Source organism: Euwallacea fornicatus, chromosome 9, assembly GCF_040115645.1.
Source record: "Euwallacea fornicatus isolate EFF26 chromosome 9, ASM4011564v1, whole genome shotgun sequence".
NCBI lineage: Eukaryota > Metazoa > Arthropoda > Insecta > Coleoptera > Curculionidae > Euwallacea > Euwallacea fornicatus.
In genome coordinates this window covers 200,131-227,804 of record NC_089549.1, presented here as the reverse complement: position 1 = coordinate 227,804, position 27,674 = coordinate 200,131, and the positions used below count along the sequence as shown (strand labels likewise).

Below are 27,674 nucleotides of genomic sequence, written 5' to 3'. Positions count from 1 at the left end.
ATCTCCTACTAATCGATGTTCTTTTCCCGAAAAAATCCACTTTACACTTGAGGATCAAGAATGAAATGTGGATTTTTTGCTAGGCTGTTCTTCCTACTTTCACAAGAAAATCTAGAGGAATGGATGAAAATGGGTGTGTCTCCTTATATTATTAGTTCCTTTATGCATTCATTAACTAGCATGCATTTCTCATACGTTGTACAGTAGAGTTACTAATAGATTTTGCAGGTAAGCTTGTGATGTGCACTTCTTATTAGATAGAATTAGTTTTAAGCGAATCATGGCGTGCTCGGAAATTACCATTCCCAGAGGCTTCCAACTTAATTCCAGTAATCACATTGGAATGTTAAACTTTAGTGTCCCTGATTGGAGCCAAACTTCGGTTTCATGCACGAATTCCCTTTAACCTATACCAGAATTAAATAAATTCAACACATGAAGTGCTGTTTTTCTTGACAGAATGGCGTATCAAGGGCGTTTCGAGACCACTTCGGCGTTCTACCTGGACATGGAGTCACATGCCAAAAACCATAATTAAAAAGTCTCGCGAATTTCCTATTCGCAATAACGCCACGAAATTCTCATCGAGTGTCTGTGCGAAGAAGTTGGGCATGTAACTCAATGTTTTTGTAGGTAAATAGCACGAAAAGCCCCCTAGGGGTAATTTATATCAATTATCGCGTACTGCTTGTCTCAAATAGCTATTGGGCCGCCGATAAAAACTCTCGGGGACCCGTAAGTTCTTGGTCAACAATTTAATGGGGTGCCTTAAGCAGTTGGTGGCACGAATTCTCCCCCACATGCAACCGGGCAATTACTGATGAAGTCCGAGATAAATTGACGAAATATATCTTTGCTTAACCTTTTTATTCCACGTCTTTCCTGTAGTTTTTAAGTAGTAAATACAAATCAGTTCGAACTAGAAATGATTGAATTTTCATTAACTCTCCGTGCGATCCGGTCCGGGATCATTTCGCACGTCTCCAATGCAATTGACTCCTTCTGACGTAAGTCCACTGTTTCTCTAGATAACAACTTGGAACCTTGGAACGATACGGGGCTCCTTTACAATTGCCGGCTTAGCTAAAACGAAATTTTCACAGGTGGATAAATTAGAGTTAAGTTTATTAGACGAAATCTGGTTGTCTTGTTCGTTGCAGTGAAATATTAAGTAACGAAGTTTAGTTTTTTGCTGCGGCGGTGAATTCGTATTTGTACATGACGTCATTCGTTGGCTGAGCTGATGGAGTGCTACTTTAATTTTGGGCATTTTCTCGACGTAACTAATACGCGAATTCCCAAAAATGAGGGACAACTTTACGAGAAATTTGACATTTTTCCCCTTTATCGGTCCCTACATTAAGTTATTTCCGGTTAATAAAACAAAATTCCCGAGGAGGTAGTTTGAAGCTAAAATCTTTGGCTGCGAGAAGAGGCAGAAGAATTTAAGAAAAATAGTGCGGGGTGAACGAAATTATTGTATAAACACGAACGAAAATGAAACATTATAGATTATTTGAAAATTCTTTCCCTTCGTCGGTCTGTAACTTACGCGTGTTTTTATTTTTGAAAAGTCTCATCGTGTAGATTGAGCCCCAAATCTGGGCCTCGAGACGCAAAGAATCTTTCGAGAAATCATGCACAGCGGTTGAAATAAATTCGGAAATAAAATTGATGAAACAATTACAGAAAAATTGAAATTCCTCCCCTTCGTCGGTGTATAATTCGCCTATTTCTCATTTCCGAAGAAACCTTTTGAAGAGGCAATTGGAAGCCGAAACGTGGGGCTCCAAGAGGACCTAGGGAAATAATATCACAAAATTCACATCTGTTAGTTTTCGAAATACAGAGTAATCTCTCTTTTAAGAATACTAAACTATTCACACATTGCACTATAGGCATGGAACTCGCATACTTACATGATTCCATTAAGGTGTCATCTTAATACTGCACGTAACCTATTCCAACTGCATTTAATATTTCTCCTTCGAGGTGCAGGAATTGAGGTTTACTAATGAAACAGCTGCCAGATATTTACTGTAAAATCTCCGAAGAGAAAAATAATTTAACAACTTTCCAGATAAATTTCTCAGCAAATAAACCTCGTCTTATTATATTTTGTTTTTAGTATGATTATTTGCATTCAACCATCCTACCAGTGCCTTGCTAAAATTTAAACAGACAGGTACCAATATTGATCCTTTGTAGGATAATTGCATTCTCGACATTAAACCGGTGGTCAGGTCAAATTTTCAACGTGAACGGTCTTTAATCGCAAGTTATTATATTGTTTCGTTGTTGACTGGATGATGGGACATCCAGGATAACGAGGAAATTAAATGCCACTCAAGCTTTGCATCCAGCATGGAATGGATTTCTTACTAGTGAGCAATGAAAAATCTTTTGCTATATCACTAGATATAGTAAAACAAATCGACAATGTACAACATGAATATTCATGTAGTTACTGCTAAAAGTAAACCGACTTTATGACAACCTTAATTGAATTTACCTGTTTTGAGAGGTTTATATTACGATTCGGGAACGTCTCTGCTGCTCAAATCCGCTTTTAATTACAGATATGTAAATTTTCCTACAGCCTCAGAGAGAGCTTACTGCAAACTCTGACTTTTATCATGGGAAGAAAACTCTTAGTGAAGGTTAATTAACTAAAGAGGAATTTTAACTAAAGTTTTAAGTAATTAGGTAATTTTAATATTAAAAACTAAAAACGATTTTAAAATTTAATTTATTGGAAATTCCGTTAATTCAGGCATGTGGGAGCTCAAACGGATATTTTAGCTATACAATGAAAATTTATAATCATTATTACTTCGCATTTAAAACCTACAAATTGAACAGAGTTTTACGAGTTTTCGGTGAATTTCATGACATAGTGGTGAATGCAATTTTTCTCGTGCTAGATATTTATGTACCTACCCAAGTTATCTCTGACGCCATTGATTATGGGGTAGATACAATTTCTAAATTAAATTTTTAACTGCAATTCTTGATTTCATTTGCAGAGTGGAAATAAAATTCCATGTTCGAAATGAAGTTCCCGATCCTGGCTATATCCGTGTATCTAGAGGGCTTACATTACGTATTCTAAACACGTGTTTGATACGTGATAACGCATATTCCGACACGTCAATTTTGCATTTTTGCACGGACACTTTTTGGGAAATGTTACACGCAGAAGATTTATTTCTAACCGCCATATGTGAAACTATGACATATTTGACAAAATGGCGAACGCAAATATCTTAATAATAGTGACGAAAATTTAAAATATCTTCCCGTACTAAGGCCGGGATTGAGAAATTTAATAGCCCTACATAAGATTCAATATTGACCCCAGGACTAATGTTGGAACTGGAACGGAGAAAAATTGCGAGTACATAATGTAAACGACTTAAGCAACTATTGCCACTGTCGTCTATTAGACGTTCAAAAGTTGTATGACCCGTCTTTTTCTCTGAGACGCGATGAGTTTCCTTTTAAGTCCCCGTGGGGGAATTTTGTGTGAAAAATATCCATTAAAAAGTCTGATGTGTCTCTTTATATGATGTTGAAGCTGACTAATACATCCAGACCGTAGAGTTTTAATGAACGCGAAAATACACTTTATTTGGTATTTGGACCAGTTCGATTTTTCTTCATTACTGTGGCTTAAGTCTAGTTTCGCATGGCACCAACTAGTACCCAGCGAGTAAATTTACGTTTGCCATTCGTATATTGAACCTAATAAGAGAAATTAAATTTATTTACGCTTTAAAACAGGCGTGTGTTGCCACTGGTTGTAGCCCTTCGCCTTCTTTTAAACCCAAACAAGAGCCTTTTGCTGGGTCAAAAACCAGGGACGTAGCAGGTGCAATTTGAGAATTATTATTTAAATAATTTTGAAATGAGGAAACGTGATTTTTTAGCGGTTCTTTGCGTTCCACTACTGCTAATGGCCTTCAAATAAACTTTCAGGTATTTGTAAAAAAAATGGTCGATTTCCTTGTAGGAAAACCAAAGCCGTAGCAGGCGAGTTTTGCAAATAGTTATGAAATTAACATCGAAATAAAAAACCAGAGTCGGAACGCAGGACGAGAACAAGTCTCTATGTGCATATAATTTTTCTAATTATTACACAGGGCGAATCTTAAACAAGGGTTTTCCTTCAGCCTGACATATAGATCTCACAAGGGCAAGGAAAATTTTTATGTAACATTTTTTGAAATTCCAAAAAGAACCGGAACTCAAGCACCCTTGAAAGTTTTTATAAATAACAAAACCTTTAATCATTATTCACTACGGGACTGGTCAGAAAAGATATACCGAACTTATAACTATCGGTTTTATTTGTGTAAATTGTCGCTCGCCTTATCCACGACTCGATACAGGCTGTTAGAAAAGATGTTTTCCTAGTATCACTTAACGTTTGCTATCCGTTCACGTAGCTTTGCCATTGTGTTAATATCAGCGGTAAACACCAAGCTTTTCCTATAAGCTTACGGATAAAAATCACATGGATTTACCTGTAGCGATGTCTCGGGCCATCTTATTGGTCTATTCCGACCTACCCACCTGTTAGGAAAGTGGTTATTTCAAAAATTACGTACTTTTTTTTTAACTTTTTTTTTGCGGTCTCTTCTGTGACTTAGAAAAAAAAACAACATAAAGCTTTTGCTTAGTTTTTTAGGGCCTATGTCCTGTTAAACGAAAAACCCCCATCTAAGATTCGCCCTGTGGATTAAAAGAAGCAAGCACCGCTATTGCTCAGAGCTCTGAATAATACGTTCAGGTGTCTTCTAAACTTAGCAAAATATGCGATTTTGAAGCGCATGCAGGCAGATGCGTAACAAGACGGTTTTGCAAATCATGCTAGACAAATAATCTTGAAAGAGCTCATATTTTTTTTTACTGAAAAAGAATAAAACGCACAATTTGAAAGCTCAACTGCCAGAGGCAAAATTGGTTAAATTTTGAACGCAAAAATTTAAGAAAAAACCGAACAACTATCGCCATCTCTGGGCAGATAAACAGTTGGCGTTTTAAATTCCGAGTTTTTCATTAAAATTGTAGATATTTCTAGGAAAAATTACATCTTTGCCATTTATAACTCTATTGTTTGCTAAAACGATCAAGCTAATCCAGGACTGTTACAATTTTCAGGTGAATAATGTCCCAGTGAGTTTAATCTGGCAAAACAATGCATTCCCGGTATCCCGCAGCTTAAAGACGAATTTTTCCCCCGTGTTCTGCACCTTGACAGGTATATCGTGTATCCGGGAGAAGCATCAATACATCGAGGAACAAGAACTGGATATCACACAACATTTTTCATAGTCACCACAACGAACAGATTCCCAGAAAGGATCGTTACTCCAGAGTCTCTATTTCGTTTATTAAGTATGTGAAAAAATTTCGAGATATATGAAAGGTTTCTAAAGTTTCCTGCAACCCTGGAAACTCACCGGTTTCGAACATCGATCTTATTCCCAGGGCCACTGACGACCCCCTGGCTGTATTTATAGCAACGTGCGGCCACCTGTTTGGTCCTGGATGCCGGCCATATTGCCGCGTTTCCCTTAAAATCTTTCCAGCTTCTGCAAAGACTGTTCTTTTGTCCCTTGAAATCTGGAAGGGGGACTTGGCATCGTCTTTGAAATGGGAATATTGTCTCTATCCACATAGGCAGCCGGTACAAGTTTGTCGTACGTGATTTGTTAACATCACAGAAAGGTCAAATGCCAACAAGAATTTGAAGAGATTCAACATCTCAATAATAGATTGAGAAGTTTTGCCAATCTTAACGACGAATTTAAATTAAAAGTTATTTGATTGAATCTGGCTGGAAACGCTGTTTTTACACCCAATAATAAATTAGAATTTGCCCTAAGAACGCAAGTTCAGTGCATTCGGGTAGTTTTAACTTTTCCCTACCGCTCACCTGCTTTTAAGACGATGTTTAATTTTCTGGAAAATAAAAAAAAATTGAACTCCAGAGAAATCGCATTGGTCCACGTATAATTTTTCTTCCAACGGAAAACATCGTTCCTTGAAATATTCATCAAGAGCACGAAGGAGTGCTAACGTTCTCTTATTAGTACTTTTAGGGTGGATCATACAAGACACCCCTCGAGGAAAGGAAACAATTTTATGTGTAGCATTATTCCCTTATAACAGGCTAATAAATCGAAGGGAAACGATAAGTGTTATCGTCCCTTAATTTCTCCGTTTTGAACGTAGGTATCTGCTCTTATAAAGGTTTACTCGCCTGTTATTGGTCTGTTTTCGAGGAAAACCCCCTATAAAACTGGCCTGTTTGGAGAGGCTCTTTGTGGCAGCAAGAAATAAATTTTTAGTTTTTCCGTTTACGGTAAGAGCTCGAAAAGACGTCAGGTTAACAAGGTTTCACATAATCATAAGACACGTTTTCGGCAATTCAACAACCTCTCATGATCGCAAGCAAAAAACCTTCCCAATCAAACAGACGAAAGAAGTTTCCTTAGCGAAAATTTGCGTTCTACCGACGACACCTTTTCGTCTTATTTATCGACTAACTTTACATATTCTCTGAATCCAGAGGAACCATGTAATACATCCTAATTCCCGTTGTTTTAAAGGGGGAAGGTAATTATGACCGTCATTGTGAGCTTTGCCTTTTGAAGCATTCTAAATAGAGCAAATTAGCTGGGTTTCATTTGTTTGCTCTTTGTAATTATGCTCGCTTGTAAATTTAACTTTTTCAGGTCAATGAAACAATTATTATTCGACATCATTTCGAAAATTGATTTGACAAAAACCAGAGAATAGAGGCTTTCTAGGTAAAGTGCACGCGGTCTCGTGTGCGAGGGGCCCGATTAATTGATCCAAGTAAGAGGAGTTTTAGTATTTTTTCCTATCGGAGACAAATTTATTGCGCTATTGTTTATGACGTTGGATAACGGATTTCAATTTAGATTAAAACCAGACAAATGTAAATTTTGATCTTTCGACTTATTTTATTTCGACACGAAGATATTTTGCTACTGTTTGTGACGTAAGATATTGGTCGTAGGTTTTAACTAAATTCAAGAAAATTCAGAGGTTTCGTTGTGCAAAAACTGAAAGTGTAACGGATGAGTTTTATAAAAAGTCGAAATTATACAAAAAAGAAATTTATTGATTTTTTTTTCTTTTATATTAAAACAGGTGTGCGGCACTACTGTTTATGATGTTACAGTTGACTCTCCATTAAACTCCAGAGAATTTGATATATTCATGACTCTACAACTAGAGCAAAGCAGGCCGAAATGGTAAAACAACAGGAGCTTGTCTGGCCACTTCATAGCACAATGGGAAGGACAATAATGTTTTATTCTGGTAATAACAATTATTATTCTAAAGAAAGTTTCGGTTTGAATTCCGTATGAAATCATCTCAGAGGAATGTCACGACAGTGACTGCGCGGCTCTATAATATTTCCCACTCTCTTAAAGGCATCCCAGTTTAAGGCTTAAGTTATTTATGAGGATATTCGAGGGAGGGCTCGCATACATATACATAACCTTTTCATACTCACGGAAAGTTTCCGTTGCTCCCTCATACGCGATAGATCATATCGTGTTTACCCGAATAATTCGATTCGAATAGGATGAATAGGGTGAGTGAGTGAGATAAAATTGCTCCCTTCGTCGTGAAAAGTGAACGTAGAGCACGGAAATTTCTGATTTATCAGAGGCAAATTTCCATTTAAATTTTGCGACAGCTAATTTTAACGATATTCATTTATCCTTATGTTTTATACATGCTCTTTAGTGTACTTGTCGCGCTGTAATTTTCGTAATAAAAATCACTTTATTGGCAGATGTCTACATTTTTCTCGACATAATGGCGAACCAAAATGTTCTACAAATAATCTTTTAGGTCGACGATAGCTCGCGTTGTTTCTCTGAAAGTAATTTTCTTCGACCTATTGTTGAACGCCAATCATTTCAACTTCTAAGCCTTAATAGATAACTAAGAGAAATTGAGGAGACCCCTATTTATTTTAATGCGATATTGTGTTTTTTTAGCGGAGCATGAATGGACAGGAAGAGCTCATTAAGCTCCTAACAAACGATCCTGTCTGTGAGGCTCTGTTAAACTCATCCCGGACAATAAAATGCAACAGAGGGCAGGTTCGAAAACTCTGATATTTCTCACCTCCAGCTATAACTTTCGCTGACATAAGTAATTTTATTTCCATCGTTCGTCTCTTCTTGTTCTTGTGCGAAACTGAAAAGTGGTTAATAAATATATGAAGAAAAGAAGGCTGCCATCTTAGCCGTCTCTTCATATATTTGCAAAGCAGATTTGCATCGAAATCCCATTGCAAATACAGGGCCTTCCTAAGAGCAAGGCGCGTCTAGCTTAATCCTTTGCAAATATTGTGAAAGAAAATGTTTTTAAGACTCTACTGGGAAGATTCGGTTTGGATTCAGTATAGAGTGATTTTATGGTCGCATAACGCCGTGAAAAAATTGCCATTAGTGTGGTATTTGAGACCATCACTACTCTCCAATCATGGCGGAGGTACTTTTTTATGATAGAATTTTGCGCAAAGCGATAAAACGATGTATAACTGGGTTACGGCTAAAATAGGGGGATCAGTCTGCGATTAAGGTGGGCTTTTGACGGGACACATTCGTATGAGGGCTGTAAAATATTCAAAAAGTCATGAAATTGTGGCAGTAAAATCGCATATGAATTTTCAATACAGAGAGAATTTTGTTCGGGGAAAGAGGCAGAATATTCTGCGATTTATGGCGACCGGTTACTTTCGCTCGGAATTTTAACTAAAATTTTCCGACGGCTTAAATCCACACTTGGCAATTTAATTTCGCTGAAAAAAATTCTTTTAGATAATTCTATCGGCAAACTAAAATTTTAAATTTTTTCAAAAAAATAAAAATTATACTAACCTGAACTAACCTGAAATAATGGTAAACGACACTCTTCGCTACCCACGGTACGTTTAGTGTCATTTCTCTGTGACACAATAAATTGCTCTTTGAACTTCCGGAAGTTATAATTCGTCATTTTTTTAATAAGCATGTCGGATAATTTGTCTTAAACACTTTGTATTTCGCTTCGCCACAATTTAATGAATGTGGCCGGGAAGTAATTTCGGGCAATAAAGGCGGCCGGAAACTAACAGGAAACAAGACACACAATCTATTTTCACATTTCACCTGCTGCTCTCGGTCCCACTTATTTTTCATTTATGTGGAAAATGGGCTCTTTCCCCCCGAAAAATTGAGCGCGCCAACAACAAATTGCTTCTTGATCATAATGGGAAACATCCCTTTGAGGGCCAACTTGCGTTAAGTCTGATTAAAACAAATAATTTGAATTTATATTGCGCTTTGAAAATAGAAAAAAAATTAATAGCTCAGCTGAAGAAAGCTGACCTGAGCACGTAGTCGACATTGGGCAATGAAGGTTTTGACTTTGGGCACACACACTTAAAATTCTCATGATTATTGGATGCAGTCGTGCATTTAAACTTCTCGTGCTCGCTTTGGGGTCTTTTCGTGCTGTAAGCAGTGTGCAATTATGGATAATGCACTCGATTACGTAATAATATGCCGAGCTTTCACCGCAAACGACAGATCTTATCACGTGTTCATGCCTAATGCACCCGCAGGCCATGAGGTTCGAAATCTCCATTATTGCTCATTATTCTAACTATGTTGTGAGCCCGAAATTGAAATCACAAACTCGAACTAGTCTGTGATTTTAATTTTTTTGGGATCAGGAGTCCTGAAGAAAAGTGATCGTTGTAAAATATTAGCAAACTCGTAGCTGTCGTTGCTTCGTAAAATGGATTATTTTAATACAGTGGTGGGCAAAAGTATTGGCACTGCATCCATTTTTTTCAAGTGGAGACTTGTGTCTCATAAATAAAAAGGATGCGTGTCATACCGATAACGTCACGTTACACCTCCAACCTTTAACTTTATTTCTGATGCAAAGTAAAATTTAAAACGGTGATGTAGACAATATTTTATTGCAAACACAAGAGTAATTCGGAATTTTAGGGGGACAAAAGTGTCGCAAGACATTCGCCTAACAACCAGTCTGCATTGTAGATTGTTCTTAGCAGGAAAATGGGCCGAAAAGGTAAGGAAACCACGGAGTCCGGACGAAGAATATTTTTTAATTTACATCGATATGGAAAATCGTATTCAGAAGTAGCAAATGTAATGGGAAAAAGTCGTTTTACAGCCCGTAGCGTTATCAAAGGATTTGAAAACTGCAGGGGCTTCAAAAATATGCCACGATCTGGTCCGCCACAAAAGCTGTGTCGGCCAGGGAAGAGAGACAAATCATTAAACAGATTGAGGTAAATCCTCATACTTCAGCTTCGGAAATTGCGTCTGCATCAAAACACCATGAAGACATACGAAAACCGTTCGAGAAGTATCAGAGAATTGGAGTTGCCAGAAGAAAGCAATACATGAACCGAATTGATCAGAAGAAGCGGGTACATTTTGCAAATCAACATGTAAATCAACCAAATAAGTTCTGGGCAAAAATGATTTTTTCAAACGAAAGCAAATACTACATTTTTCACTCGGACGAAAAGTCTTTAGAGAGGAGAAAACGAAACACCGAGCTCGATGTCAAAAATTTGAGACAAACCGTTAAACATGGGAGAGACAGTGTGTTGATTTGGGTTCGTACAGTTGCAGGAGGTGTTGGAAATTCGGTGTTTACCGACGAAATAATGGATAAAATGATTTATTTAAACATTTCACGGAATAATTTAAGAGAGGATGCTGAAAAGCTGAATATAGTTAATGATTACTACTTCCAACAGGATAACGATTCAAAGCACACGGCTTATGTCGTTAAATAATGGATAGTTGACTAGATTCCCCATCGGTTAGTCATGCCCTCTCGGATCGCCAGACATGAATCCGATCGAGAATTTATGGAACGACGTAGAAAAACGCATCAGAACGCACCGTTTTTCGAATAAGAACCAACTAAAAGATATTCTTCTCCCAGAATAGAATTCCATAAGTGACGAATATACTCGAAAATTAGACTGCTCCATGCAAAGACGACTTCAGGGGGTGCTAAAAAAGAAATCGTCTATCGACAAAATATTAATTACATTTTAATGTCGTTCTATTATTTGCCAATACTTTTGTCCACCACTGTATAACTCAGTTTGAGAAATGTTTTCGATGATTCAAATAGGCGTCCTCAAAAGAGTTTAAATAAATTTTCGTTATATGTATCATTTTCATCCATACTTGCCAAGAAACTCTGCTCAGGAAAACTAAGAGAAGAAAATTGTCGCCGCCACTGGCCCATCATTAAATAATTGATTGAGGATCGTTTTCGGCGAGAAATAATTTCATTTTAGAATTCTTCGCGTTTACGTAGATTTAAGGTAAAAAAATTACGAACAAATCTGCTTTGAGGTCATTCCATTGGCTTTTGCAACTGATTATTACATGTAAGTAGAGAATGAAATTGGGCATGAAATGCCACCAGTGGAAGCCGATTATCGAGGAAATTAAACAAAACAAATTGTTTTGGCTTTGGAATGTGGAAGAAATGTTTGAACGTGTGGAATGAACTGATAAAAATCCGATTTCTGGGCAGAAAGACATTAACGTCCCTTCCTGTGGGTACGTAATTACATCTGTTTCGTGGTGCCTTTGTGTCTACCTACGTTTATTCTTGGTAGTTCTGGAGAAAATTTCTAAAAAGTCGTCGAGACTCGACCTCAAAAAGCCGTAAGCGGAGGAATACGCGACGTGCGCCGACGATGTCCACGACACATACAGAGTATTCATTAAAAATAATCTTAATACATGATAACCTCATAATATTTCCAGTCCCCTAGGAATTCGTATTAGAAAGTGGCTTTTCAGCTGAAACAATGCAGATCCAACAACGGAAAATGAGCTTGGGCTTATGGAACACGAACAACTGGGAAATACACAATGGTTACATACGGAGTAATTGAGTTTAAGCCTCCAATGTTGGGAGAAGCCCTCAATGTAGGCACATATAGGCCCTGGAAATCTCATTTAATGGTTTTTCGGTAGGGAGATTGATTTGTCGCATAAAACGATATCATGAATATCATTGGCGTAGGTGCAATTTTACCTCATCTGCAGATTTGAAAACTTAACCGTCTAGAAATACCCAGAAACTAAATACGGTTCAAATCATGTAATTTTTGATGCACGTCACAGTTTTACATCAGCAGCGATGCCGCATTTTTTCGATATTAATACGTAGCAGGGATACTGCGAGCTCCCTACACCGATTGCTCAAAAACCTGGACATTGCACCAGCAATAATAACGCCCAACATCAACAAATTTAGTGGCAACAGCGCAAAAAATAAAACATTAGTTTTGACATTCAAATATGTCTTTATCCTTCTCTAGTGTATTAAATTTATATGGCTTGTCATTTTACGTAGGGCGCCTGTCAATCGTCACATTTTGTGACGCGAATGAGAAGTTACGTGATGCGAATCATATGCAGATCGAGAGCAAAAAGTCCCTGCCACTAGACGATCACTAAGCAGCTAAATATAAATATTCCATGTGTATCACGAACATCATTGGCGTAGGTGTTGTGAAAAATATTAAAACGCACGTCCATCACCACTTTATTCAAAAATCAATTTTCCTACAGAAACCCATCAAATAGGATTTCTAAGGCATACATGCCTGTATTGAGGGCTTCCCTCAACATTGGGGGCTTAAATTCAATAACCCCGTATGTAACCATTGTATATTCCCCAGTTATTCGTGTTCCATAAACCCAATCTAATTTTCCGTTGCTGGATCTGCATTGTTTCAGCTCGAAAGCTACTTTCTCCCATACAAACGAGATCTTACTTTTAAATCCAATATGGATTACCCATGAAGTGGTATTTTTTTAATCCTAACAGACTGAAAATCCAGTTCTTGTCTTCAGTTTAGTCTCTTTAAATGGACCACAGATAATTCGTGCTTCAAATGAAGAATGAATTGTTGACAGTTTCGTTTCGAAAGGGCCGTAAAGGAAATTGCAAACTGATGAACTGTTAATATCACTCGGCGTTGAAACGCTCTTACGTTGAAGCGGTTGAAGTCTACGAAAGATGTTTCTAAGACGCAACGATAACACTAAGAGAGATGTTTATTTATAGTCGATGTTGCTTCGAATTGATCAGAAATTTCGTCTAATACTTTAAAATAAATAATGCAACCGGCAGCTGGGGCATACAAATTTCGTTATAATTAAAGAAAGTTACCTCTGGGACCTCATACTTTCTCAGAACTAACGAACAAACTTGAGAAAACCTGGAAGCGTGGCCCGGACTGAGGGATTAACGTAACGACTGAAACTTGGAGCCTCGAGCAAAAAATCCAAGAGACATTCGGGCTGACACAACTCTGTGCTTAATTAATACACTAAATCAATTCTGTAATGGTGATTAGAAGGGGAGGGATGGTTTAATATTATTCCTTAAGGAAGCAGGTTTTCCCAAATTGAGCCTTCATTTTCAGGAAGGAGGTGCATTTTATCATAAAGGTCATATTTATTTAGAAAAATAACGGTTAAAAGTATTTTTTAAATATTGATATCTCTGGTGCAAAGCTTCTATTAGAGTTGCTAACACTTTTTATGGTGTTTTTAAATACGATCTGTCCGGCCCTCGTGTGGGGCTCCACTGTGCCACTGATTTATCATTCATTGTGATGATTATTAATAAATCTGAACGTTCATACGTCATATTTAGAGGATTACTGGCATGTAATTTCATTGATGCAAGGACTCTAATTAATACCAGCGTTTATTTATTATTTGCCGCACTGAAAATATTACCTTAACATACCTCTTTTTTGTATTAACTAACTATATGTTTTTAAATAATAATTAATAATTCAGAATATTTAAAAATATAATTTTTTTTTTATTTGGGTGGGGGAGGGGGGGGGGTTCTAGTAATTTTAGCTTCTGTGCCTGAAGGTGGATATTCTTTGACGAACGTTTATTAATATTCGTTGGAAAACGCTCGGAACAGCCCAAATAAACGCGAACTTCTCTTAATGGAGTTTCAGTAATAAAACGGTATAAAGTCAATAAGCAGTTGTTGGTCGGCAAGGAAGAACAAACAGGGGCCACTCGACATCGAAATGAACAAAATGAATCGAATCATCATCGGCTTCCTGCGTCGCCCAATGGGAAAACAAAATCTAATTTATTCCGAAGTCAAATTACTTCGTGGAAATCTCATTTCTGCAAAGGCAAGTGGGCTGGAAAACGAATCCGAAAGCCTACAATCCTTCCACGTCGAGAGGCCGGACATAATTACTTTCTTTGGAAGTGTTTGCCATATTTTGTTGAATTCAATCCAGAAGATTGTTTGCAGCAGACATTTTGAAATTGAAATTTACCTGATATTAACTAAAGGACATGGATAGCATCAAATAAACTTGCACTGTCTAACTCGAGAACTGCAACTCCTTGAGAATTCCTTAACTGATATGACGCGGATCTATCCAAAACTTCGATCGAATGTACAAGTTTCCTCATTACAGAAGTTACCTAAAACTTCATGCCATACGTCTGAAATTCAAAAGCTAAAATAAGATACAAATGAGGTCTTTGTTCGACCAGGTTAGTCCATCAGACTTCCTTCGAAACGGGACAATCAAAGCTCTTTTCTGACTATGATGGGCCTCCATATTTCTGTCGGAACACCTCGGAGAAATAATCGGCTTGATTTCCGCTGCACGAAATCCGGGAAAGCCGTTAACAGGCCCGAATGCTTTTGATTTCGATGCCACGTCTATTCCAACCCTGCAAGAGAGAAGCGCTTTTCTGTAATTATATTTTAAACAGCATCCACAGAGGAAATTCCAGCGCGGATTAGACCCGCTCGCTAATTAAGCTCCGATAATGTCAGAAGAAAAAAGCCGTGTGAACACAAAATATTTTTATGACATAATGATGAATGCGACTATTTTAACGGTGTTAGAGCGGCCACTGCGCATGGCACCGTCTATTTATCGACTCCGTATATTATGTCAATCAGATTCTTGTTAAAATGGCGAATAAATTTTTTCGACAAATATTTAGGCTTTTGTGTTTTTTCCACATTGTTACCCAGGACTAAAGGTTAACATGCGTTTATTTAATGTTAAAGGTCAATATTGGCTTCTTTTATGTCAAATTGAGCATTCATTTCGGTCCTATTAATCAATTTATTCAAGTGCTTTGTTGATTCATTTTTGGCCTATTACGACCGTGTGATAGGAATTCTTTGTTAAGACCCCTCACAAACAACACTGATTTCGAAATAAATTCAAATCGCGTTAGTTACAGTGGGCAGAATGAAGAGAACATCGTAAGTGAAACTTTTCTGGGTGTGTAAAAATTGAGTTTTTATATTGGAAATGAGCCAGTTGCAAGCTTGAAATAAATGGCGAATTTCCGAACGAACGAAAGAATTGGATTAAGGATTCCGATAGTGTTTACAGAAGCTAATTTATCTAACTCGGATTGATATCTATGTTTGCCGGCAATCCCCCGGTTTATTTTATTGAATATAAAACTCTATCTGGAACGTGTCACGACTGTGAATCCAGACATGTAAATATTGTTTGATTGGTTTTTATGCTTTGTTTATACGAAGGAGAAAGATAAAAATATGCCTCATTTCTCATATATGATTTCTCTAGAAATAATAATGCTCAAAACCGAAATTCAATTTGTTGATGTAAGACACTTGTTGAACGATTTTCCCGTGAAACTTCTGAATTTCGGAACAAATCCGAACTGAAACAATCAAGTTTATTAAACGCAAGTACCGTGAATGCCAGACATTTTTCCCGTATTATTCGGCTTTGATGTGAAAGGTTGTTAATTTAGCCCTAAATGAATTCCGATTCAGGTCAACTGGACCTAGAAAATCCATTATCTGATGACATAATTTTATGGCAAATACTGTGTTTGAATATGTTACGTGAGAGCGTACTTATCAGTTGACTTTCTTGCAAGTCCGTTCTCATGCGCCACCTTATATAGTTAAGGTTGCCATTAGGGATTAAGCAGGTATTAATAGATTTTTTGATGTAATGGTGACTGCGAGCTTAACAAACGAACGGCATCTGATTCAGAAATTGAAATTTAGTTTTAGAATTTTGACATAATGGTGAACAACGAACAATATCGTCAGTGACAAAGTGAAAAAGAGTGTACCACGTTATGAAAATGTAGACGCCTTTGAATTTTTAGACAAAGATTGGAAACTTGAGGGGTCGGAAAGGAACCTTCAGCGCTTTAAAAGATAGAAAACACATTGGAATATTTTGGCTCTTTTAGTTTAACACAATTTTCCCAAAATCGACAGTCAAAAAAAAATGTCTCGGTTTACTTGTAGCTTAGATCCGTAACGATTTGGTTCGCTTCCTTTGAAATTCAGTTATGCACGCTCCTCCATTTTGATACAGACAAAGACTTACTTTCTATTGTATTATGTAATCAAGTTTGGGAAAACACGCTATTTCAAACATCGCAGCATTAAATTACATAGTTCAATTCATCACAAATCAGTTCATCAGAATGGACCGAAAGAGGATATTGAAAGCATCAAATAGCTCATATTGCAGGCATCGATAAATTATTAATTTAGTTCCACTAATGGGCATGATAATTAAGCAACGTTCTCCTTGTTTTAGAATGCTCGGAGGAGTGGCTGGTCGCCACATGTCCAGAAGGAGAGGGTCCTCTCCAGCAATCAGATGGGAGGAGGGACCAATACCGGTCAGTAGATATGCCAGGAGGAGGAGGGCCGCGGTCACCACGTCGGATCACAAGAGTTGCGCCCTTATTCAAACTCGCCTTAAGTTGGGCGATATCATGTAAGAAGAACGTTTTAAGTATGAAAATTTTGACAGAAACATGCTAATAGGCGTCTTATTATTATTCGAATACGGCACTCGAATGTTAATTCAGATTTTAATAAGGGTTAAAATGCTAACCCAATCAATAAAATTTACATTTCGGGGCATATTGCAAACCGAGCATCTACATTAATCCAAAGTTTCGAATTACTGCGCCTTTTTGCTTCAAACTATCAAGGTAAAATTTAGAATAAAACAAGACTTTTTCAAAGTACAAAAAATTTATTACCGAGCACTCTGAGAAGAGACTACGAAATCCCCTCGAACTTTGACAAAAAGGAATAATTTTTTTCTTTAACTCTCCCTCTTTTAAACCAACCCTAATCTTACACAACCCTAAATTTAAATTTTTTTAAAGCACCGCAACATTGCAGACACATTAATTAATTAAGTGGCAACACTTAACACATCTAAATCATTAATTAATTAAATTGATAATGAGTCAAACTTCAAACGTTGCGTGCGCCACCTGGCGGAATGCGCCGCTAAGCTCTAAATGTAGTTATGTCACAAAGCCAAGACCAGTTTTGTTACAGGCTCTCTGTAGCCATCGTTTTCGATTTTACATAATCAAATCCATGCTTGAACTGTAGCTTCATTGGTTATCGTAAATTCTTTACTAAAAATGTTCGAATTCTAGTTTGAGGTGTTTCTAAAAGACGTATCGAAGGGAGAGATGAGCTGAGCACGTTGGTCGGGCCGAAAGAACCGCTTATACTATCCTCGATTGTTACCCTCAAAAACAACCAATTTCCATAATGATTCAACTCTTAAAGCTTCAATTTTCTCCGCTTTGATTTTTCCAATTTTTGTAGTCTCTGTTAAAATATTTACTTAATATCCCATATCCCACGGCTTTGCATTAATCACATTTACACTTCCGTTTGTTTTCAGCGTTTGTTGAATTGGAAATGTTTAATTTTTCAAATCGACTCCATGTTTATTTACCGCATTTTTACTTTCGGTATAATTAACTTGATTCATCCTCGCAGGAAATTCTAATAGGAACAATAGAAATGTGATGGTGCAATATTTCATTTAAGGGATTTGTTACCATTAAGCTGAAAACAAAGGTTCGCGCCTTGAATTAAGCTTCATGAATCACCATAGAGACTCGAAATAATGCTTTATCGCAACATTTGCAGCTAACTTCATTACTCACTAATGAGTAATAAACCCTCTTTTATATGCAACTTTTCTGATATACTCAATTTCGAATTTAGACAGGCACTCGGTCATTTACACGTGGGTTTAAGTGCTAACTGGGATACACATATATACATGATGGATTGCATACAAGGACATCACATCAATAATCCTTAATTTTTGATGTCGGAAGAGCTGGACATCGTCCATCTACCAAGAGTATGCTTTCGATCTAATTGAACTTATTATTTATGTCTAGAGGTAGTGTTAAAACCGACAGGGAGATGTATGTGGTCCGGTTGTTTTGAAGGTCTGGGGATGTTTAAGGACACAGAAGCGCCCTCTTATGGAATTCCTATAAAGAGGCTACACGATATCGATTGTTGGCCAGAGCAATAAAGTTCTCTATTCTCGGGTATTCTCAGATTTCCTAATTTATTGATTGTGAGTTTTTGCTTCTAACCACCCGAGGTCGCAGTTTGTTGGCAATGATACTAATAGATGGCGACTCTATCTTTCCAAAGAATGTTCAAGTTGATTTCAACTAATGACGTAGAATAAATGGAAGTAGCAGACAATTAACAATATTGTAATAAATTTGTTGCCATTTAAAAAAAGGAAGAACCCATGCGTGCCATATTGTCGTTAGAGACGTGTCTTGGTAATCATCTAAATAATTTCAATGGTACCTGTAAGCGGTGCCATCTTTCAAAAATTCAGTTAATATGTAATTAGAGTAATATTTTTTGTCATGGACGTAATGGCGAATGTGAGCTTTTTTGAAGCACTCGATTTTTTTATGGGTTTGTGGTGAAATGTCATCGTATTGCCGTGATATTGGCGATTAAGCTTGTATTTATTGCCTATGGATTACACTTACCCAATAGAAAAAATGTTTCTGTTAACCTATAAAAATGTCATAGACATGCCCAAAGATATTTTAAAATTTTGTTGAGAATATCAATATACGTACAATTTGTTTTGGATGTGATCATCTATTTTAGGAATTTGAAACTATGCCAAAAAAATCATAAACAATTTAATGGAAATTAATGCTACCGAAAATCGATTAAAACTCATTATTGGTTACTTTAGAATTTCCAAGACAAAGTCACCAAAAATAAACAAATACCACTGACGTCTTGGGGAAGACTCAAAAAATGAATGTTCAAAAATTCAATTCTTCAGTCGGCTTTAGATCTCGCCGTTGTAACATTGTTTGTTTAAAATATATAGCATATACGGGGTTATTCAGATTCGACGTTAATCAATAGGATTTGAGTAACCATAAGAGATGCAAGATCGGTTAAATCGGGGCAAAGATGCTCAATATGAAGTTTAACAAAATGCCTTTTCAAAATTTGAAAAGTTCCGATTATTTCCGAAGATATCCGTAAAAAATAAAATTTTGAAAATCCGCCGTTGTGTAGAGGTACCAAGTTGAACTAATTTCAAAAGACTTTAGACAACGATTTGGGTGCTCGAAAAATTTAAGAACGTTTCTCAAAATTTCTTAAAAACCCGATGAAATGTTTAAATATCAGGCAAAACGATTTTAGTTTTCATATGTGCCGCCATCTCTTGGTGATTCAGCTAAATAAATGTCTGCTACTGGATATTATGGCGAACACGTGTTTCGTTCAAGAATCTACATAGGTTTTCCACTGAATTCGATTAAAATATTCATGAATAATTATTCGTTGTTAATAAGATTCTAAAAGTTCGTATAATTCTAGACATTCCTTCATTTTGATTATAACTACCACTCTAACGATGTGTCGATAGAAATTACTCTCACGAATTTTCTTCAAATTCAGTATTAGTTGTAACAATGCAGAAAAGTGAAATAAAAGGGCGCTAAAGGGCTCCTACATGTAGTAAACGGAAAGTTTTAATTCCTCCAGGATGGAAATGCATGGAGAGTGTTGCGTGTCGTCTGTAGTGCGGCAATGGAAAGCATGAATGACCGGAGAGTTAGCTCCGGAGTGGTGGAACGGATGCCCGGAGTTTCCGGTGCGCGCGCTTTCGGATCCACCACGCTATCCATTACCAGGGACGTTCTTGTAAAAAAATTACCCGCAAAACACTGATGGGAAACACAAAATTCAATTCAATTTACTCCTTGTAATATTGAGGCTCAGGACGACTTTAAATTCTTGAAAAATGTTGTTTTCTCAAAAAACAGATAGGCTTGATTGGATAATTTAGGGTGTCCGGTAACACTCAACACAACAAGTCCGGTCCTTATGACCCAACTACAATCCCGCGGGACGCCTGTCCTGACTCCTGCGACGCCCTGCAACGCATTCTCATGCCCCCGAACTGCTCCGTAAACAGCCGACTCAACCCTCAAAGAACTCACTGCGGGCGGGTGCGAAAAATCGAGGTGTTTCGTTGTGAAGGAAACTCAAAGAACCCTTTAAAGTGCGGAAAATGTCCTTAATGTAGTGGCTTATAGCTTTGCGCCTGTTTAGTGATAGTGGTGCAGGAACCATGGATGGAACGGATCGCATCATGGCCCCTAGTGACGGACACTGGATTTTGACACTATTCTAACGAAAATGGAGATATGTTTTCCTAGTTTTTGCGTATCAAAGGTGGGTAGTGAAGGTTGATTTTCGGTGATTTGCGACAATTTCCACAAAGGGGGTTGCAAATTTCACCCCCGTGGTTTTGACAGATCGGGACTCACTCTGTCTCGCTTCTTTGCAAGCTTTTAACTTGAATTGAAGTTGCTGTTTCCCGGAATTAGTTTCTACTGCAAACAGTATAATGAGAGTGCATATTATTGACACTTTTCCTTTTAATTGATAATGTGTACCACTATGTTCGTCCCTCATGGGGTGCTATAGCATTTATCGCCTTCTTTGGTTAGGATCTATTAATAATTAAATTAGGGGTTATTTATAGAATACTTAAAGAGAAATCTATTGAATTTTTCAGAAAAATCTAGTCTCTTTTTGGACTATAATCAAGTTAAAAACTTAATCATGGTTTTCTGTACTTAGATGTAAAATTTCAGGACAAATGTTACCCATCAATATTTTTATGTTTTAGAGAACGGTGGATGAATGTTATGAAAGATTATGTCCCAGTGAATTTAAAGCCTTTTTTCCACATAAAATGGATTCCAATATTAACATTTTGGTCTTATCTATGGCCCTTTTTTGGAACCAAACCTTATTTGCGAGATTTCGTATCAAAACAAGAACTACAGTTCAATGTTGTTTATTGCTGTGTCTGAATGTTTCCCCGAAAGAAATTGGTAGTAAACAACAGCAAATAGGACAAATAGGGCAGCTCCCTTGACCTAAAATCGGTGCAAAGTTGATACTAGATCGTGGGGTGAGATACGAAATGACTGCGGATATTTAAACTGGTTATAGTTAATAGTAAATGGGTGTGTGAATTTTGGAAATATGTTTGCATTGGACGAAAGTCAGTTTTGAAAGGAAAACCTAGGCAAAAAGAAAGAGGTACAGACCCTCCAATTAAATTTATGAAATGTCAAAAAGCAATTCTATTTTTTATATTATTTAAACAATAAAAACATGAAAAGTTATAAACATCGACAGCTTGTGAAGGAGGATACGAAATGTCCCAAAAACCAATCTTTAAAAACTGTTTTTGTCTCTGTTCTCGCGGTTATTTTAGCTCAGTGTAGTTCCGGAAATTACAAGCTGCACTCGTCTATTTCCAGTTTTTGTAAAGTCACATTTAGACAGTTAGCTCATGGAAAAGTATGGACACACACAGTTTCTAAAAAAAGTTAGAAATGTCCCGAAATACGAAATTTTAAAAACCGGATTTATTTCTATTTTCAGGGCTATTTTGCCTCACTGAACTGCTGGCAATTACCAGATTCGCTCATTTATTTTCAGGTTTTGTAAAGTTACGTTTAAACAATGAAACCATGGGGATCCGTGGAGAGCCAGAGTCCCTAAAAAAGGGCTAGAAATTTCCCTATTTCATTATTCGATTCTCTGATTTATTTTCCGTTTTTGAGAGCTCACATTCAAACAGCCAAAATATGGAAAAGTGTGAATCTTCGACGCTGCTAACGAAATCATTAAAAATGTCCCTAAAAATGAGGTATTAAAACCTGATTTGTCTATGTTTTAAGGACTATTTGCCTCACTGCACTTATAATTGCCAAATTCCGAAATCTATTTGCGGTTTTTCAAAAGTCAGGTTTGAATAATAGAAGAATGTGGATTTTAGAGAGAAGCAAAGTCTCTAGAGAACGGTTCTAAATTCCCTAAAAACCGATTCTTAAATTCCCAAAACTAATGCTTAAAATTGCTTTTATTTACACTTTCGTCGCCATTTTGGCTCTCTATACATCTGTAATTATCACCTCTTTAGTCTCATTGAGTCACCGCAATACTATATATACTATACGATGTAAGTCATACAAATACACTTATATTTAAACATTCAAAATTTAAATAATTACGAACGTTCAGTCAATTCAAAAATCAGATTTTTTTTAATGCCAATTTAAACTAGATTTTGTCTCACTGCAATCGCATATTTCCAAACAAGACCATCTATTTCTAGCATTGTTAAGTCAACTTTAGACTCTCTAAAAACATGGAAAGTTGCTGTATCCAGAGCATCTAAATAGAGCACGAAATTTCCCATAATTCGCTTTTTTATAACGTTTTCTTTAATTTGACTCAATAACCTAATAATTGCGTTATGGGGGTTACAATTGAATTAAATCCTTTCTACCGGTGGCCTGTTTCGACCTGCATTTGAGGCCTATTGAAATCCCCTGGAAGTTGCACAATAACTCGCCTCAAGGCTTTATTAAAAGAAAAATTAAGCCTTGAGAAAGTAATTGGAGGTGTACTATTTTTAGGTTAAACACTGCATTATTCAGATCAAGCGAAATTAGGCTACTTCAGGCCAAATTGTTGACGTAAATTAAAGGGAAGAAAAATTCCATATATGTTTGTGTTGGTTCTTTGTCAACGCCATTTTAGAAGATTTTTTTCGACCAGCTTCGATGCATGAAAGTATTGAATTTCAAAGGACGTTCTTCAATCTCTTCAAAAAAGCCTTTAGAGACCGACAGTAATTTAGTCGTTTCCAAATTCAAAGATTAAATATTCCGTTGGCGGCGTATTTAGGCCAATGCCCTTCTGACACGTATTTGCCCCACGTGGCAACATCGCTAAAGATTATCGATTGGTGCAGCATTTTCAGCGACGACCCGTGGAGCCCGTTTTCTTTGATCAGCGGCCTGAAATCAGTGAAATTGTCACTGGAAAAGACACGTGGAGCCATCGACGAGGGGGTTTCCCAATTTACGGTTTAAGCCAATTATTAATGATTAAACATGTGGATTACAAAACTTTACATCGACTCAGATTCCGTTTCTCATCTGCGTAGGTTTTGTTTTCCCGATCTAAATTTGTTATTCTTGACCCTTCATAGGATTTCCTAATATCTCATAAATCTGGAGCAAATATGGCGCCCGACGTCTCGATATCGTTGCCAACTGTAGAAGACCTCCGACGTCCCGACGCTCTACAGTTTTTATCGCCTCGTCTTGAGGCTCTTTGTTGGTATTTATGCCCCCGGACAGGAGGTTGAACAATCGGTATAAGCTGTAATGCTACTTATTTATAAGTCTGCAGATTGTGGATATATTCTGTGTAATTGGTGTGAAAAGCCAACTTTCCGATATATGCTCCCGATGTCGAAATAATCATAAATACACTTTTTTTTAAATTGCCCCTCTAAAATACCTGGACATCGTTTCTTGGCATGACTTTGCATGCTCGAACCTACGGAGAGTAATATTCAATTTCTAAATATTGACCTTTCTCTAATATAAGTTTCGATGAGGAAGAACTAAATAGCTTTAATAAAATCCTTCCTCAAGATGGTACCTGATGTGTCCAGGTACGTCGCCTCGGATGTCTCAAAATTCACAACGTTTCACAGGTTCCAATTAGCTTCGAAGGCGACACAATTAAAAAGATACTTTCTTTTCGTACATTCAGAATCGAAATGATGTAATTTCAAATTGATAACAAGTGGTTTCAGATCAGCATAAGCTACGTTAAAATTCATCAAATTCAGACAGGTATGCAGAAACTCTTCGAAAAGGATCGACTACGTAGTCTTAAAATTTATAAAAATATACGGGCTTTTTGTTTAAAGGCACAACGTGAACATTTGGTCATTTCCGGTTGCTAATAAGTCGTTTTAATTTGTTACTGTCTTAAAACTGACTAAACTTTCAGACACATCCCGGAAGTGCCCGAATTCAAATTGCGTGAGAACGAAAATTTTTATGAAAAAATTTATTAATAAAAATTATTCAGGGTAGTTTCTTTCATTATTTTTATGAAACTAATTCACGTAGCAATACATTTATAACCAAATATCAGTAATTTTTTTTTTAAACAAGTGTTATTTATAAGCCAGTTTTTAAGGAACACGAAAACCATTTTTTCATATCAATAAATTGTTAAAATATAAGTGGTCAAATAATTACACGCAATATGTCCCTTCTTCGGGGGGATTTTGTTGATTGCATTGATTTTTTTGAAAAAATGCACCTCCAGAAGTAGCTGCTACGTTTATTACCCAGCACCCACAAAGAGACGTTCAGTAAGCGATGGGCACTAGGTTAATAGCTATATTTTAATTAACCGGTTCAGTAGGTAATAATTTTAAAAGGCGTCATAAACAATCAGAAAACGTTGATGATGTAGAATCACAAGTATGTATGTAGGTCACCTGATTTAACCCCGTTGGAATTTCTATGAGGAGTTTTAAAACAAATCGTTTATAAACAAAGACACTTCCGTGATGGCCTTCATCTTGACACAATTATTCGAGAGTATCTTTTAAGCATAAGTCCGCAACCTATGAAGAATTCAATAAGGGAGATTTCTGAACGGATAACACTTTGTGTTAAACGCGTTGGAAAGTACACGAAAAAAATTTATTTCCTTTTTCCAACGTTCAATTTAAATCGAATTTGTCTCAAATTTCCATGAAAATATACGTCTTTGAAATAAGTGTTGTTAATTTTTCATTCTGCTCTATAGTTAGAGCAGAACGAAATAACAAGAGTTATTATGAAATGTATTTTTGCCTTTCTTTTCTAATTTTATTAATCTTGCGACGCGTTTTAATATCTTCTCGAATCGCAGGAGCTACTTAATGCTTAAAGCCTGACCGCCATTTTAGGCTGTTGTCTGTGTATAAACGTATTTTTTGTCTCATTCGGCTTGATGAAAATACCGAATTTTTCAACTTTTTTAGAAATATGTAAGAATTAATTTTCAACATTTTTTTAAAAACGATAATAGACAGTCAATCCTCACTTACGTCCAGAAGTCGAAAAATGTTCAAACGATCGGTTTTTATGTGTAACACTGAAAATATTTTTTGATTTTGTTTTTTGTTTTTTTTTGTTTCAGGTTGGCCGCCGCCCACGAGGCAGCAGCACTACAGGCCGCACAAGGCACAGCGTCCGGCAGACACTTCGCGGGGGCGGGGGGCACCTTCTTGGGCGGGGCGCTGGGCAGCTCGTCAGCTGACGCGATGGGTGGCCAACAGGCCCCCCACCCAGGCGGGACTTCTTCGCTTTTCCTCTTTTCCGAGGAGAACATCGTGCGGAGGTACACCAGATTCATCATCGAGTGGCCATATCCTTTTTAAAACAAAAAATCCTATGGTATAATAGCTTCGATCTAAAATCGATATTGAGAAGCCTCTTTAATTCGTTTTTGCTTTATTTGCATTTTCGCGTAAATCGCTCTACTTGCTTTGAAGCCTCGTCAGCTGCATTGGAGCGTTGCTGGGCAGGAATATCAGTCGACTGATACTATTTAAATTTATTTATTCGACATTAAACAACAAAGCCTTATAACTCTCTTTTGGTGTTCTCGGTGGCGTTAACGGTTTCGAACAACTTCTGCATATCCTCCACCATGCTATTCGGTGATGTAGTCGGAGCGTATCTTGCCATCACTTGCCCGTTCTGATCGATAAGAAATTTGGTAAAATTCCATTTAATACTGTCAACTAAAAACCCTCCCTGTTGGGCTTTTAGGTACTTCCACAGGGGATGCGCGTCGTCTCCATTGACTTTGATCTTGGCAAATAGATCAAATTCCACCCCTAAACCGATAATTATCCACTTTTTGTGTGTTTACTTTTGTATTACCAACCTTTGTTTTGGGCAAATCTCAGAATTTCCTCGCTGGAGCCGGGCTCTTGGCCTCCAAACTCATTACTGGGAAAGGCTAAAATCCTCAAACCCTCACTTTTACCATATCGCTTGTATAAATAGTTCAATTGATCGTAGTTGTTGTTCGTTAGACCGCATTCTGAAGCCACGTTCACGATTATGCAAACATGACCCTGTAGACTTTAGTACAACGAACCGTTAACAGACATTGGCACACTCTTACCCGGTATTTTTCTAACGAAACTTCGTTTCCATGTATATCTATAGCCTTAAAGTCGTATATAGACGTGAGCTCGCTTCCACTGGCTGCAGCAACCACGCACAATGCGGCAACAATGCCTAAACGCATACCCGACATCGTTACTTATTTTCAGCTTCGAACAATTTAAATTTAGATGGAATATTTGGATTACTGATTAAGTGATGATAAAACGTCAACACGACACCACGGAACGAACTAAAGTGACTGAGTACTACACATTCACGATGAGATAGCTTAATGACGTCGTGCGATTAAAAAAGTAATCATGTAAACAGGCCACAACAGTCAGTTAACTAATTTATTTGTTATGGTTAAATTTGTTTTAGTGATTAAAAAAAAAATGGTGAATCGTATCTAAAATTGCACGAAATTGAGGCGTAAACGCTTTTCGAGATTTTTTTTTTTTTTAATGAACGAGTGGAGCGAAGAAATGGAAATATTGAATGTTCATAGGTGCGAAAAAGCAGCGATAATGACACTAGTGAAATCTCAGTTTTACTTACTGTATTATGCTGCATCCATGAAGAGAGAGTGTTAGCCGCGTAACCCGTTCATTAAAAAAAATTCAACGTTGATTGTTGCCGTTATCGTAACTTAATGGAACTTGGTTTAGGATTAGAATTGACCACGTCGAATCGAAGTAAAATAATCGAAAATGGCGGTACTTTCGATTATGACGGAAGGAGCCACCGACTTCGCTATTTCAAATAAAAACTCCTCATTGTTTTCTCATTTCCGGACTTCTCGCTAAATTTTAATGCCAATTTGTGCAAATGGTCTTATGTCCGAAATTTACCTTTTCCCAGTCACACCGGAAAAATCGATCATTTTGACAACCGCAAGATCCCAAGAAATCGGCACTCTGTATTAACCGTTGCGAATTTGGGAATCGGAGGTTTGATGTGTTTCAATTTGATAAAAGGTCTTCTACAATCACCGAAACAGGGCTCCGGAATTGCACGATTTCAAATCTCAATAGTTCGCTTCTCTCTCAATAACTTGAGTCTAGAATTTAGTTCTGTATCCAATATTATTAAGGTTTCCTGGATCGATTCTGGACAGAGTATACCAATTGAACTAAGCAAAGAGAAATCCGAAAAAAA

At 37.1% G+C, this 27,674-nt stretch overlaps 2 protein-coding genes across 11 annotated transcripts in view; one reads left to right on the top strand and one right to left on the bottom strand.

Annotated features, from left to right (window-relative positions):
* The window catches only part of cac (cacophony), a 50,669-nt gene continuing 22,995 nt past the window's right edge, over positions 1 to 27,674 (top strand). For 8 of the 10 annotated variants that reach the window (XR_010732433.1, XR_010732435.1, XR_010732434.1 and 5 more), the window contains exons 1-3: positions 15,314 to 15,387; positions 16,721 to 16,903; positions 25,537 to 25,764. Coding sequence is in view for 5 of the 10 variants with exons in the window: in XM_066285691.1 (XP_066141788.1) it covers positions 15,374 to 15,387; positions 16,721 to 16,903; positions 25,537 to 25,764 (425 nt within the window). In the remaining 5 variants the exon portion in view is untranslated. Of the gene's footprint in view, positions 134 to 15,313; positions 15,388 to 16,720; positions 16,904 to 25,536; positions 25,765 to 27,674 lie in introns of those variants that run through there. The other 2 variants (XM_066285693.1, XM_066285692.1) reach the window with 1 other exon arrangement.
* Positions 25,942 to 26,791, bottom strand: LOC136341089 (uncharacterized). Its single transcript, XM_066285702.1, has 3 exons — positions 26,533 to 26,791; positions 26,290 to 26,482; positions 25,942 to 26,239 (listed from the first exon to the last, which is right to left on the bottom strand). The coding sequence occupies exons 1-3, from the start codon at positions 26,665 to 26,667 to the stop codon at positions 25,983 to 25,985; spliced, it is 585 nt and encodes a 194-aa protein (XP_066141799.1). The 5' UTR covers positions 26,668 to 26,791; the 3' UTR covers positions 25,942 to 25,982.

Excerpts from the sequence above, each read along its gene's own strand:
- LOC136341089 (XM_066285702.1), bottom strand. The coding sequence starts at position 26,667 with ATGTCGGGTATGCGTTTAGGCATTGTTGCCGCATTGTGCGTGGTTGCT. Across the intron at positions 26,483-26,532 it reads TTTCGTTAGAAAAATACCGG|GGTCATGTTTGCATAATCGT; the intron begins GTAAGAGTGTGC and ends TAAAGTCTACAG. Across the intron at positions 26,240-26,289 it reads GAGATTTGCCCAAAACAAAG|GGGTGGAATTTGATCTATTT; the intron begins GTTGGTAATACA and ends TTATCGGTTTAG.